Source organism: Cyclopterus lumpus, chromosome 5, assembly GCF_009769545.1.
Source record: "Cyclopterus lumpus isolate fCycLum1 chromosome 5, fCycLum1.pri, whole genome shotgun sequence".
NCBI classification, from domain to species: domain Eukaryota; kingdom Metazoa; phylum Chordata; class Actinopteri; order Perciformes; family Cyclopteridae; genus Cyclopterus; species Cyclopterus lumpus.
In genome coordinates, this window is record NC_046970.1 from 17,534,820 (window position 1) to 17,548,282 (window position 13,463).

General features: G+C 38.4%; 1 protein-coding gene across 2 annotated transcripts; it reads right to left on the bottom strand.

The window, feature by feature from the left end:
• Positions 1-2,332: 2,332 nt before the first annotated feature.
• terf2ip (telomeric repeat binding factor 2, interacting protein) lies at positions 2,333-7,520 on the bottom strand. 2 transcript variants are annotated; one of them, XM_034533715.1, is made up of 9 exons: positions 7,415-7,520; positions 6,628-6,873; positions 5,912-6,057; positions 5,517-5,752; positions 4,760-4,849; positions 4,007-4,637; positions 3,750-3,853; positions 3,061-3,492; positions 2,333-2,960 (listed from the first exon to the last, which is right to left on the bottom strand). In XM_034533715.1, the coding sequence occupies exons 2-9, from the start codon at positions 6,855-6,857 to the stop codon at positions 2,739-2,741; spliced, it is 2,091 nt and encodes a 696-aa protein (XP_034389606.1). In that variant the 5' UTR covers positions 6,858-6,873; positions 7,415-7,520; the 3' UTR covers positions 2,333-2,738. The 2 variants fall into 2 exon arrangements, with proteins under 2 accessions (XP_034389606.1, XP_034389607.1); XM_034533716.1 differs by having other exon boundaries at positions 7,458-7,514.
• Positions 7,521-13,463: the final 5,943 nt, after the last annotated feature.

Genomic DNA, 13,463 nt, shown 5'->3' on the forward strand with positions numbered 1-13,463 from the left:
ATCTTTGTTTTTTATGAGCTTGTCACCTGCTGTCCTGCAGGGGTCTCTGTTCCAGATTGGTTGCACATCCTGCTTTGTCTCTTCTGGGCTTGTAGTGTCAGACTACATAGAGGGCTGTAGGCATGTGATCGTATACCCCAGAGGCCTTTTAGTTCATGTTAAGTCTCTTTGCAACTGATTGAGATGTCTCACAATTTCGCTTTTGTGTGCTCTCACTGGATTAGCGTGGAAGGTGACCGGCGCATGGGGGCAGAGGTGATCTTTTTATCACCTCTTTGTATTATAATGTATGTACGGTTTTGCTGGATCAAAGATTAATTGAGTGCTACTTCTATCTTGAAGTTTTATGGAAGCAGAATGTTAAAATTCAGGCCTTTTGTTATTTCAGCATGTTTGTGTGGCGAAAGGAGCTATGGGTCTTTCCTTTATAACAATTTTTTTTTTTTTTAACTAAATAGCTGCAATGCAGACTGTGCGTCGATCCTAATCATTAGTTAATTGTATTTGTGGCATAAAATGTATTTTTCACTGTTTTGTAATCATTCTATGTTAACCAAAACGTGTGTTATTGTCGCCATATACTGCTTTTATTAATTTTGCAGGACTTTGAAACTTGTTGTTATGGTCACTTGCAGACCAGATTAGATCACAGATAATAAAACACAATTATATAAAGGCGAGGAACTGTTTTACACACAGACCTCCTTCATATCATTTGATGTTTGAGTTGATGTAAAACCAGCCTGGAGTCACTTTTATTGGTACTGTATCGACATCAAAGGCTTTATTTATTCATTGAAAGGCTGTAAAGAAGCCTAACAACACAGTTTGCTCCCTGTAGCCTACACCACACCACCGGCAAACTAACCAGCCAACCAAAGCAAAGTGTACAGTAACATGACAAAGATGGACATCAAGCTACGAAATCTACTAACTCTGGTAGTGTTAGTGCATGCCCACCACCACCTTACGTGTTTAGTTTGCAGACATTTACCAGATTTTTAAAAAATTCTTTCAAACTACGAGACATTACATTACGTGTATGTTGGAGCAAGTGAAATCCAAACGACATCCAGTTGGTAAAACTGTAGCAACCCTCCTTAATGAATGTAGTTTGATTGGAGGCATCCTCTAAAGACCTTACAGATAAAAGCTGAGCAAAACAAATGTAGCAGTTCAAATCCAGGGATATATGGAGTACTGTTATTGGAGACCATGGTATATTTTGCTTTACTAAACGGGTTCTTACAATTTGTGTGACCTAGATGTATGTACATTAGGTCCAGGTGGATGTGAATGTTTCATACTAAAAAGGGTTTTATAGGATTGTTTTTTATCAGTGTGGCAATGGGATTAAATGGTTTCAACTGTTATGTCAACATACAGTTTTAGGTGTTCATAGACATATTATCTCTTTGCTGTTAATTGTCATTATTTCTTATATTTAATGTCATAAACATGAAGGGGAGATAAACGGTGCAGCAATACTTGTGGCCATATTTCGGTGAAATCCCCTGTATTGGATACTGGTGTTTGTGTTCCATTTGAATCACAGGAAGTGTCCTGTTGGGTTCATTTTAAGTGGTTATTAATATGTCTGCTTTAATTGTATTACGTTACTCTTTTATTATATTATTTTTGTTATTATTATTTTAAACTGATACAATTTATTCACGTGGGTCTGCAGAAGATGGTTTCAAAATTCTGAATGTACTCAATTGATATTGGCGGGGAAATAAAATAAAATGGTGGATTGGATAGAAATCAACACTAATTTGTTTCTTTTTTTCCAATAAATAAAAACTAAAAACAAAAGAGTAGGCTGATCAGAAAGTCTTTGTTTGTAATGTTCATTATTATAAATATAATATATGTAATACTCTGATTACAACCATTAGTAACATTTATATGAAGTTTATTATTATTAACATGTACAGTAATTGCTGTTGTCAAAGTGATTTATATAGTAGTAGTTTTATTTATGTAAGTGTTACTGAAATCAATATAGTGTAGTAGAGGCACATTTAAAGCGTAGCAGTAGGACTTAAAGCACAGGTGTTACATCAACAGTAACGACAGCTGTTCTATTCAACTGAGTGACAGTGAGTCAATAACACTGGAATCAAAGAAGCTGAATGGATTCGAGTCATCATCAATTTGATCATTAACACCTGTGTTTTTCATATATGACAAGTGTATATGTCTGCTGTGAAAAAAAAAATGTTTAAGTTTAATTCAACCTCTGGAGATCCACCTCTCACAGATTTCAAGTGTATTCTTTCTTTTAATCATTAAAATCCAATTTGTTCAAATAAGTGGTGAAACACAATACTTAGAAAAACAGGATATTTATTTCATAATATAAAGCATGTGTTTTTGAAACCGTGAGAAACATTTAATGCAATTTAAAGAAAGAGAGCATACAACTAATTAAAAACATAAAACAGTATTTTCATTCTAAGCACATTGAAAGATTCTGTTCCCAAACAAAAGGTATAGAGAATGGTCTAACTTAATCTACCTAAAATGTTTAATAGTTAAAACCTCTGGTTCAAGGTTTCTGATTTCATCTCAAGTTAGCCAGAAGAAGCAGCAATAAAGTAGAGGGCCACTAGTTTTTATGTGAAAATAATCCAATATCAGCAAGCAAGCTCACACTAGTTAGGCTGCATAATAACTGCTTAAGTCTTGATCTCCTATTCTCCTCCTTTCTCTCTATACTAATGTGTCTTTCAATTTCATCTCTCTACCTCAAGGAACACGATTCTTTTGGCCACGTCCTCCTCGCTGTATTTCTCTTGTAGCTGCTGTCGGACGACGGGATCAGCTGAGAACAAAAGACCATCGTCACAGCGATTCCAAACTGGTCCTGAAATGGAGGAGGGATTCAAAAGCTGCTCCAGAGCAGCAGAGAAGTCTCCGCTGGTCTTCAACAGGGCTTTGGTCACACTGACTAAATCCTGAAACAAAAATAGTTATGGGCGATTAGAACCACCAAACAGAATACAACCAAGAATAAAGGGCATCTTTTGGATGAATCTACTGCACCACAGTCCTCACCTGGTTAGTCTGGTTCATCAGCGCTTTGATTCGCTGCTTGTCCTCTTCCAACTGGACCTGGGTCAGTGAAAGTGCGGCGTCTTTGTTCACTGTTGACTGTGGTTTGGACAGAGCTACTGGATTATCACCAATAATGGACTGAGAGTCCTCCTGGGATTCACTGTCAAATATGAACAGGTGGGCCTTGGAGGCTGCATTGACGGCCTCATTGGCCGCAGGTTCAGGACAGCCTGTCTTAGGTAGGAAGGTGCTGGAGGAGGCCTCGGCCACCTGCATGTTCTCCTGGGGGATGGGTCCATGTTCAGGGTTGGACGGCGTGGAAACAACATCTGAAGCTGTGTCTGAGGTTCGGAGTGGAGGCTCTGTTGATGTGGGTTGTACCGTGGCCGTTTCAGTCAGGTTCTGGAGATCTAGACTTCCATCTTCATCAGACTTAGGAGATGGGAACATAAGAGTTGAAATATTTAAAGAACTCAGGATTTTTCCATGTGAAAAACATATGGTTCTTTGACGCAGCCTTTGTGTTCAACCAATATAATTGGGGTTATATTTGTTAAGGTGAACCTTTGAGCAGATAGTTTTCAGCGATGGAGAAAAAGAAAATAGATGAATCTGAAAACTTTTGACAAACAATTATCTATCTATTTAACATAGCACATTAACAAATGTTCTATTCTCTGTTGTCTTACATCACTTCCATCTTCAAACTCCTTTGTAGCCATTTCTAGAATCCCCAACTTCCTCTTTTCTTTCTTCTTCTCTCCTTTCTGTGGCACTGAATTAGACTCTCTATCTGCAAAACAGTGATGAAGGTAGAAAGATGAGACGAGAGATCATTCCACTCTGCCTGTGGTTTAACAAAGTCAAGTCTGTTGCCTTACAGCTTGTAAACATTAAGATGCCGTCTATCTGTTTCGCGCCCCACTCTGATGGACTTATAACAAACCTTCTTGTGCGGTTTCAGGGACGGCAGCCTGACTTTCTGCCACACTCTTTCCTCTGGCTCTCTTAGAAGGCGGCTGGTCTTCTGTTGTGTCCGTCTGAAGATTGGACTTATTGGCTGCTTTAGTTTTCTTTGAGGGCTGAGGGGATAATGATAGTCGCCCTGGAGAAGTTGTTGATGATCTGACTTGTTTGCCATACGGTTCAGGCAATGAAGACACGTCGACCACGAGCCGCCGCCGCGTAAATCGACGTTGTAGTTGCTCCGGCTTGGGGGAAGCTTTCTGCTTCTCTTCGGACTCTTTCTGAGAGGAGGTGTCAGGCAGAGACTCAGGCTCAGCTGAAGGAGAATCCCCTGGTACACTTTTTTTTGGTGGGGAAATGATTGTTTGTGGTTCCTCCATTTCTGGTTCTGCACACTCAGCTGAAACGGGTTGGGCATCTGTCTGTGCGTCCAAACAAGATCCCTCGGAGTTACATGTTTCAGCTTCGACAGTCTCTACCTCTGTGCTTTCAGCTGGTTGTTTATCTGTCTGTGGGTCCACATGTTGCACTTCTTCTTGGGGAGGGATGGATGTTTGAGCTTCGACAACTTCTGTTTCTCTGCTTTCAGATGGAGTGGACTGGGCACCTATCTGTGGAGACACCAAATCTGTTGTGTTCAATTCCTTTGAATATATTAATAAATCACATGCAAACGTACAGTTCAATACTTTAACAGTGGTGATTGTTTCTGGCATTGAGTTCTGGTTAGTACCTGTTTTAGGTCCGTTTCCGTTGAATTCATCGGAGGAGAGTCTTCTCCATTGGAGTTTTTTGGAACATCTATTTTTTGATTTTCTTGTACCTAGGGGAAGAAGGAGAAGAAAATTAGGCTTCATGTCCATAAAATTTGCAACTATGAGTCGTTTGGAAATATTCTAAAGATGAATTTGTATGTCGATTGAAAGTATGTGAATGAAGTTTTTTGGATGTGTTTACATGATTATCATGTTACTTAGAAAAATGAAAGCAACAGTGTCTACATTTGATATATTCCGTTTGGTGCCACCCAGTGATAGTATTAAAAGATACACTACTCGATTGACATGATCTTGACATATTAATATTATCTCAATGTACTTTTTACTGTATATCATTTTTCATATCTTGACAGCCAACACCTGAAACACAACTTGGATAACCTGCATATGGTGGCATGTCTAGTAAAAGCTAAATCACATAACGCCACTGTTAATAACTCCATGGTTCCCTGGTATTACTTGGACACACTGATTGTTGGTACAACTGGCACTAAAAAAGGTGTCTTATATTTTGGGCGCATACATCCCCCTTACACATAATACAATTCAATGAAAATATTTTCGCAAAATATGGAAGCAAATAAATAAATAAATGGTGAATAATTGCAGGATTGTGGTTTGGAACTGGGTTAGAGTCGATTGTCCAGTTGCACTATAATCGGTGCCTCTCAACAGAGAAATATATAACAAAATACCTTTCAGGTTAATTACCTTGGTCTCGCTCTCGGCTGCCTTGGTGTCTTCCTCTGTTGTTGCCACCTCCACAACCTCTGAATGTCTCTTTGCCAGTGGCACTTGATAATGGTATTTCATTGACTGCCAGCTGTGAGTGGTCACGCGCTGCTTCTCCATCTTTTGCCAAAGCCGGTTTCCCTTAGTCTCTGTCTTGTGCTTGCTGACATAAGACAAAATGGCAGCATCCTCTTCAGCGGTGTAGGCAACCCTGCCTAATCATAATGAAAGAATGACAGAAACTATAAACATCAGTAGATTTAAACAGAGTAACATTGATTCCCAATTTAATGATACATTGTACAGCTAATACAAAACCAGTGCACACTTTTTTTTCAACTTTAATTGATTAAAGTTAGGTCTTTTCATCATACCTCCAGAGAGTCCAGTTGAGATGTGTTTGTTATTGTTGAGTCTAGGGGACTGTCTCGGGACCACTTCACAATGTAACCTATAGTCCTCTAAATCCAGCTGTTCATCCTTCTCAATACAGTCAAGAATGTACTGGGTGGACACGTACCTGAGAAAACAGCCACTTCATTTCGGTGCTCTGAATATTATTTAAGTTATTTACACAGAAACAACTTTTGCTAAATTCAATCATTGAGCTGATCACATACATCTAGATACATGGCAATGTTTCAGCTCACTGTGCCAATTAAAAAGTCATTAAATAATAATAGGAATACAACGTTTTAAAGCAAAGCATTTTAATATACAGTACATAACATTTTCTCAGTAACAATATTAAAGTTCCTTCTAACAGAGCAAAATGTGGTGTAATTGTCCAATAAGGGTAGGCATTATGTTAATGAGTCTTAGAGGACTGGCAGTGCACAAACAACAGCTACTGTATGAGACTCTGTATGAGCTCAGCTGTATCTTATTTACAGCTATTATATGTAATAATTGAGTTGTAAACATGAATGTGCTGTGAAGACTAAATGTCAATACATGACAGATAACATGGCTGAATATTACCATGAAAACCAAACAGGTTTTGCACGGTTTCCTTTCATCAACTGAATAGGCGAGACAGCATTCCCCCTGACATGCACATGTTCTAATGGCGTCCAGGTCCAGTACCTACCAGTGAGTCCTATTTTCAGGAATAATGCCTCTTTCCTCTGGGGGTATCAGCAGGATTGCTCCTGGCTGCTGCACATTGTTCAACAGCCCTGCCCCGGCTGTGATGAGCGGCTGGAGCTTGCTTTTAACAGGACCCGGTGGCAGGAAGAAAGACATGGGCTCACCGTCCACAGTCATGAACAGAACTGGGGAGATATTCGGTTTGGCCACATCCTGTTTTTTGGACTGCATGGTCAGAATGGCCGACCTGGTGGGAGAGAGGGGATTATAGAGAAGACTGCATGAACTATTAAATATCAACGGTGGGGGTATGTTATAATGTAACTAAAGTTATGAGCACAAACGTTTAAGTACCATCAGAACCTGTAACTAAATCAAAAACAACCTTGCATATGGCAAGAAATATAACATCTCGTGCTGAATTACTAGTTCTGACAAGAGCTGCTTTTTTTCTGTCGACCATATGGCAATTTTAGACGATGCAGTTTGTGACACTTTTGAACGTCATTACGTTACATGATGCTGAAAAGTACACCGAAACCATATTTGTGAACATTGTCAATACGATCGAGAGAGACACATAAATAAAAAATGACATAATCGGAAGTAACGTTGACTATGATCAGATGGGAAACGGTTTCCGTTGATTGTAACTAAGCTAAGTCCGATTAAGCACGACTATCTTGAACGTAGCCCTTTGAAGTTTGGAGAGTTGCAGCTTAATTATGGCATTGTTGTTGCATACAACTTAAACACTGCTTGCAGTAGATATTGAACTATAAACTTGCCATTCAATGGATGTACAAAGAATCGCGTTAGTTTGTTTACGACCTCAGTGTGCTCGACCGTCCCGTTCCCGCGTCGCGACAAAAATACAAAACAAACCCTACTTCCGGGTTTTCTTCTTCTACGCCGGTGGAATGCACACAGTTACTGTCGCATTACCACCCCCACTTTTCGTACCCACAATCTACCGAATTTTAATTATATAAAAAACATGTACTCAACTATTACCGCATTACTAGATTTATTGTATTGCCCCGTTGCGTTTCAAACTTATTTGACATTTGTGTGAGGCTATTTTTACCCTATTTGTTCAAGCCTGTCTGGTAAAGATATGGATACACAGGTCGGCACTTCACAGTGACTGCGATAGCTACGGATAACTAACTGTATAGAGTGAAAGAGATTACCTGAACTGAAACCTAACATATATACCCTCTCGAAAGGGAGGAGAGGAACCAGAGTTTTAAAAAATATGTAAATTAATCACTTTAAATCAAAGTCTAAGCTCCAATATGGTGTGAAATGGCCTTTTTCATTTGGACTTGTCATAGTAGACATAGACTACAACTATAATAACAATAACAACCATGTTCTATTTAATTGCCCCAGTAAGCCATGCTAATGAGCCACAATACCTGGACCTTGAATTCAGCTTAATTTGATTCTATTTGTTATAATTGTGCCTTTTCTTCTGTTACACATCCACATCTTTTTTGTGAAAAAGGCCAATTGTTTTGAATGATTAATCTGAAATGCTGAAACTGGCTTTTCCTCTAAATTGCTACCTCCTCTGGGTTGCAAAACGTGCCTATATCAAAGTCCTTGACTTTTAAATAGATGTTTGTTATTTGACGTTTGCCCTCTCATAATGTCATATCAACTTAGCTAAACTAAAAGTGAAAAGCATTGATAATATTGGATGGCCTTCCTCTTTTGAAAACATATTTTGTCAAATGGAATATGTTTTAAAACAGGTTTCAAAATATTACAATTAGTTTTTTTAATTCAGAATACAATTATTCACTTATAATGTAAGCAAAATGTGTACAGAGTCCGGACCACACAGTTGGAGTAGCGGTGATGTTATGAACAGTGGACTGCCAACAACCCAGAAAAATGATATCTCCAGAATCAAACACATAAACACTGACAGTGCAGTGGGGGATATTGTTTATGTTCAGTTGATTGTCCCCCTGAGGTAGCTCTGTTTGAAAGACATGATGGATGACTGCTGCACGGATTTCAGCACCTCATTATACGAAAACCCTAGCGGTCATAGAAAATTAAACCTGATGTTCTCTTCTATGAGCATGGAATCAGCTAAAAAGTGTTGCACACAATTGATGACATGCGCATATAGCTTGTATTGTTTGGGGATTTTCTGAAGTCTTATACAAACAACACTGATTTGATTGGCATTGTTAACCAAAACACTGATTCTCAAAGACTGAAAAGCAATAACTCCATGTTGTCGCACAAATATATTCACATGCAGAAAACAAAGAAAAAACAACTGTCTATGAACATGTTGGGCACTTCACTGCTGCATTTTGCCACAAAATGAATGTTGTTAAGGCTCCTTAATACTACTTTGTGTAAAATGAATAACGGCACGGTGTTGTAAATATATTCTCTTAATAAAAAAACAAAAGAAGTGCCCGACAGATTAGCTCACAGAATCAACATTTCCTCACAATATTACACACTTTGAGAAACCCGGAGTCCAGGTTTAACTTCTTTTTCGTTTAGCGAAGAAATAAAGGAAGGAATTGGGCTGGCCTGTATCACTTCACCGACCTTGCATCCTTCACAGTCTTGACAGCTACTATATTGTTATTGGCCTATTTTGTTCCTCTCCCTCTTCGACTCAACCAGCTGAAACAATAAAACAGTCACCAAGTAGCTGCAACTCCTCCAAGTCAATGCATGTTTGTGAAGAATCTGTAAATATTGATGTGTAAATATTCACTCCTGCAAGCTGATTGTGATCCATCCTCAACCTGAACCCCTGCCCTGAAGCAACCAACTCATTCCTTAACCGTCATCACACCTCAGGACTGTGTTCATATCAGTTCATTTCAGACAGAGGATGTGAGACAAGGTCACCATAGTAACACAGTGTGGTTTGGTTTGGTGCAGGTGGAGGAAAATGTCCCAACTGTGAGGTTCAGTAGTTGTGTCCCTCCTGTAGAGGGAGATGTTATACTACTTTACAAAACACCAGGGCTGTCTGTCAAACAAAGTATTATTGACCACTTTAGCCCAGAAAAATGGGTTGATTTTCGTACTGTATTCCAAATAAAGTGAATTGTAAAGAGTGTGCAGTCAAGTGAATCTAGTTGCAGAATAAACATTTGTAAACAGACTTCATAACTGATGCTTCGGGAGACGATCAAGACTCCAGTTCCAGTGTGTTTTCACGTTGTGATCCTCCCTTCTGATGTGCTGCTTTAGTGGAGCCAGGCTAAGGGGACACGGGTCACTCTGAACCACTGGAAGGCTTCAGTTGAATTATGGCCATTTAGAGCAGCATTGCTACTCATGATAGCCAGACAAACTCTAACAAAAAGGAACAGAGCTGATTTGTCTGAAAAAATGCATGACACTTTGATGAACAGAGATAGTGACAATCTGGTGCAGGCAGCATTTTTTCCTTTCTTGTCCAGCGTTAGAAATGTGTCCTTTAAATATGAGGCTAGAGTAGATGGTTAGTTTAGCTTAGCATAAAGACTGTAAACAGGGGGAAACAGCTAGCCTTGCTCTGTCCCAAACTCTGCATCTTGTAAGCTCACTAAGTAACATATTTCATATGTTTGATATGTTACAAAAACCAAAAGGGTAAGTGGGTTTTGTTACCTTATGACAGAGCCAAGTTAGACGTTTCCCTCTGTTTAGAGTCTTTATGCTAAGCTAAGCTAACTGTCACCAACCCTATTAAATAAAGGCCGGGACACGGTCTTGAGCTGTGGGGTATGACACTTGTACAGTATACTTGGAGCTGCACTATTGGAAGGTTACAGCAGTCTGCACTAGACATAAAGGGATAATGTCCCTTGTTTGTGGTCTTTTAATGATCTTTTCAGTATTTGTAGAATTGTAATTCTCACCCATAAAGCAAATTAAATGACACCCTCCTTGAGGGAGCCTCAGTGAAACCAGACTTTACTTTACTGCACTTGTGTTGTACACAAAGACATGTCGTCTCATTTAACCGTCCTCTACCATCACCTGACTGTGGCTTCAGATGTATAGGTACTGACATAATGATTTAAAATGTGTTCAAATGTTGTAGTCTTAGCTGGCGCGTCTGTTCACATATAAAGAATTACTGAGAGACTGAAAATAAAAACAGTTCAGGAATGATGTGCAGCATGTTCATCAGTGATGAACTTGGAAAAAATAAAAATGACAAAGGTAATGTGACTCATTGTGTATTCTGCCAGTTACACACAATGTTTGACAAATGTTGGTGGGTGGAAAAAATGTGGTGACATCACAAGACGTAACAAGAAGATTTCTACAGTGTAAAGAAGAACATGTTTGTCATTTTTACGCCGTATCGTTGGTTTCATGTTGCATTTAATTAAATTATCCATAATCCAATTCAGTTTAAAATCTTAAAGTGTAGTTTTGATTTAATACTTAAAGAGGAGGTTTCTAAAATGTGGTGAATTAATGCAAGCTTAGAGCTCTACATGTTCAAATGGTAAAATTCCTATTTCCTGTATCTTATGTATTTATGAAAACTTTATTATTGTAGATTAGAGAAATAAATAAGAGACTTTCACCTTTTCATGCCACTGAATGATACACAATGTACAATATACTGTAGATCATCATTGAAATACTAAAAAGCTGGTGCACCGAGCCACACTCATTGCTTGGAATCTTTCCTTTTAGAGTTCACAAGAACATGAAGTGCCATCACATAAATTCCTGAGGTATTTTCTATACAAACACCAGATTAAACACAACTATTTCCCGAGAGCTATATTCGTCTTACAGCGGCAGGTGTATCGCCTCAGAAACAAGGCTTGTTCAAGGACCCACACACATATCAGGTAACACACCCTACTGGGAGTAAAATTCCTTTCTGATACTAAAACAAAAGAGACTAAAAAAGCAAAGCTGCTGTTTCTAAAAGAGCTTAAACAAAAATAAAACTTCCTTGTGTAAATCACAGTCGCTATCTTTGGACTTGGCTCTGTGCAGACGGACAACTGCAGAAATATACTTTATGAAAATTACTTGGCAGATTACCTCAGGAATCTTGGCAGGGCTTGGTCTGCAGAGACCGACCGTAACAAAGTGAGGATATGCTGACTCGACATAAAGAACACATTTAATTACCATCATCATCAACCATCCAAGGGGACTATCCGGGTCAGAGCCAGAAATCCCCCTCCCCCATCATCTGCCAACTCAAAGACTTATTTTTAGGGGCCATATTCTCCTCAATCTACAGTCTCACGGCCTAACTTCCTCCGTGTCTCATAATTTCTCCTTTTTACAGCTCACACATATTCCTCTTATTCCTCATCAAATCTTATAGTTACCATTGATTTAGTTTGTCCTTACAACCTGAGTAAAAGACCCCATCAGATACATAAAAAAGAGAAAGACGAGGAGACCCAATACAGTCTTTTAGACTCGTGCCCACCAATTTAATTCTCACATATTGTAATATCAGATGACAAGTTTCACATTAATTGAATGAGGAGCAGAAGTAGCTATAATGTAGCATGTTAAAGTGAAGGTAATTTGATTTGAATTTTGATATTTGGGGCGGGGGGGTCTGCTTCGGTAAGCTCAGAGGTTCAAAGTTTTATTTGATCAAAATATACATGTCTATCTTTGGGCACATGGGACTTCTCTTTTTAATAGTAGAAAATGCCATAACGTAAGAAATATTTTTTTGTTTCATTTACATTGATAAAAGTGTGATTTTTTTTACATGATCTTAAAATGTGTACTGTAAAATTATTGCTCAAAGTATCATCAGGCAGCCGCGTATACAGAAAAATCAGTTATCGCAAGTTTAATAAAGACACATTTTATATATAATCATATATATATATATATATATATACTAAAGTTCTGTATGTGTTACCAGTTTAGAGCTAACATTAAGAAACCAACAAGCTTGGTCCTTATAGAATTACGTGTTTCTTAAACATGTGAGGCTCATCTCTGTTTCAGGACCAAAAACAGAAGCTTTCTTGAGGTTCAACATAGAACAAGAAACCACAAGATATATATTAAAAAATGAAAAAAACATAAAGAAACAAACAAACAAACAAGGGACCGTATGTTGCCTTTTCCACCTAAAAGGTCTACAGATCTCTGATATTTTTTTTATTGATTCATATTCAGAACCTCACAATCTTACTAACCCCTTTGTTATCATATCATTTAAGCACTTGTAGGTGTTTTCAATGCTTCTTATAGGTTCTACTTACTAATAATCTAATTTACATTGATTCTAACATTGTTAGAGCTTGATCCTAATGGTGGATTATAGTGTGTATCCCTCATATGAAGGCAAGCATACTGTGAGTTTGTGTACTCAAAGGCTTGTAACTTGGCAAAAAGCCAGATAAGAGGAAGGCTCTGTGTCAATGAACCTGTGTTTTGGTGACCTTATGTCTCAGTGAGCTACATTATGATGTCCTGAGTTTGACTTTGACCCGGTTGTTGTTTGCTTTCTCCTCTATATCCTATTTATCTTAAGTGTTAAATGTAAATTGATCCATGAAAAAAAAAAGAAACAAAAACTGGTCCCAATAAAAAAAACAAAAAAAAAACATTATACGCTCAAGAAATAAAACCTCCCCGCTTGCTGATCAAACGTCTATCCATAAACTTTGGTTTTCTAGCACGGTTCAGCAGAGTTCAGATGTTGCAATCGCTCCATCAGGGTGTGTGTGTGTGTGTGTGTGTGTTTGGTAAGAGAGACTGAGGATAGCTGATGTAATGACTGCAAAACAGATTTCTAGAGTCTGGGTAACTGGATTAGTGTCAAGAAAGAAATTATTAGGAAATGTTTTTTGA

Excerpts from the sequence above, each read along its gene's own strand:
- terf2ip (XM_034533715.1), bottom strand. The coding sequence starts at position 6,857 with ATGCAGTCCAAAAAACAGGATGTGGCCAAACCGAATATCTCCCCAGTT. Across the intron at positions 6,058-6,627 it reads CCTGAAAATAGGACTCACTG|GTACGTGTCCACCCAGTACA; the intron begins GTAGGTACTGGA and ends CTGTTTTCTCAG. Across the intron at positions 3,493-3,749 it reads AGTTTGAAGATGGAAGTGAT|TCTGATGAAGATGGAAGTCT; the intron begins GTAAGACAACAG and ends CCATCTCCTAAG.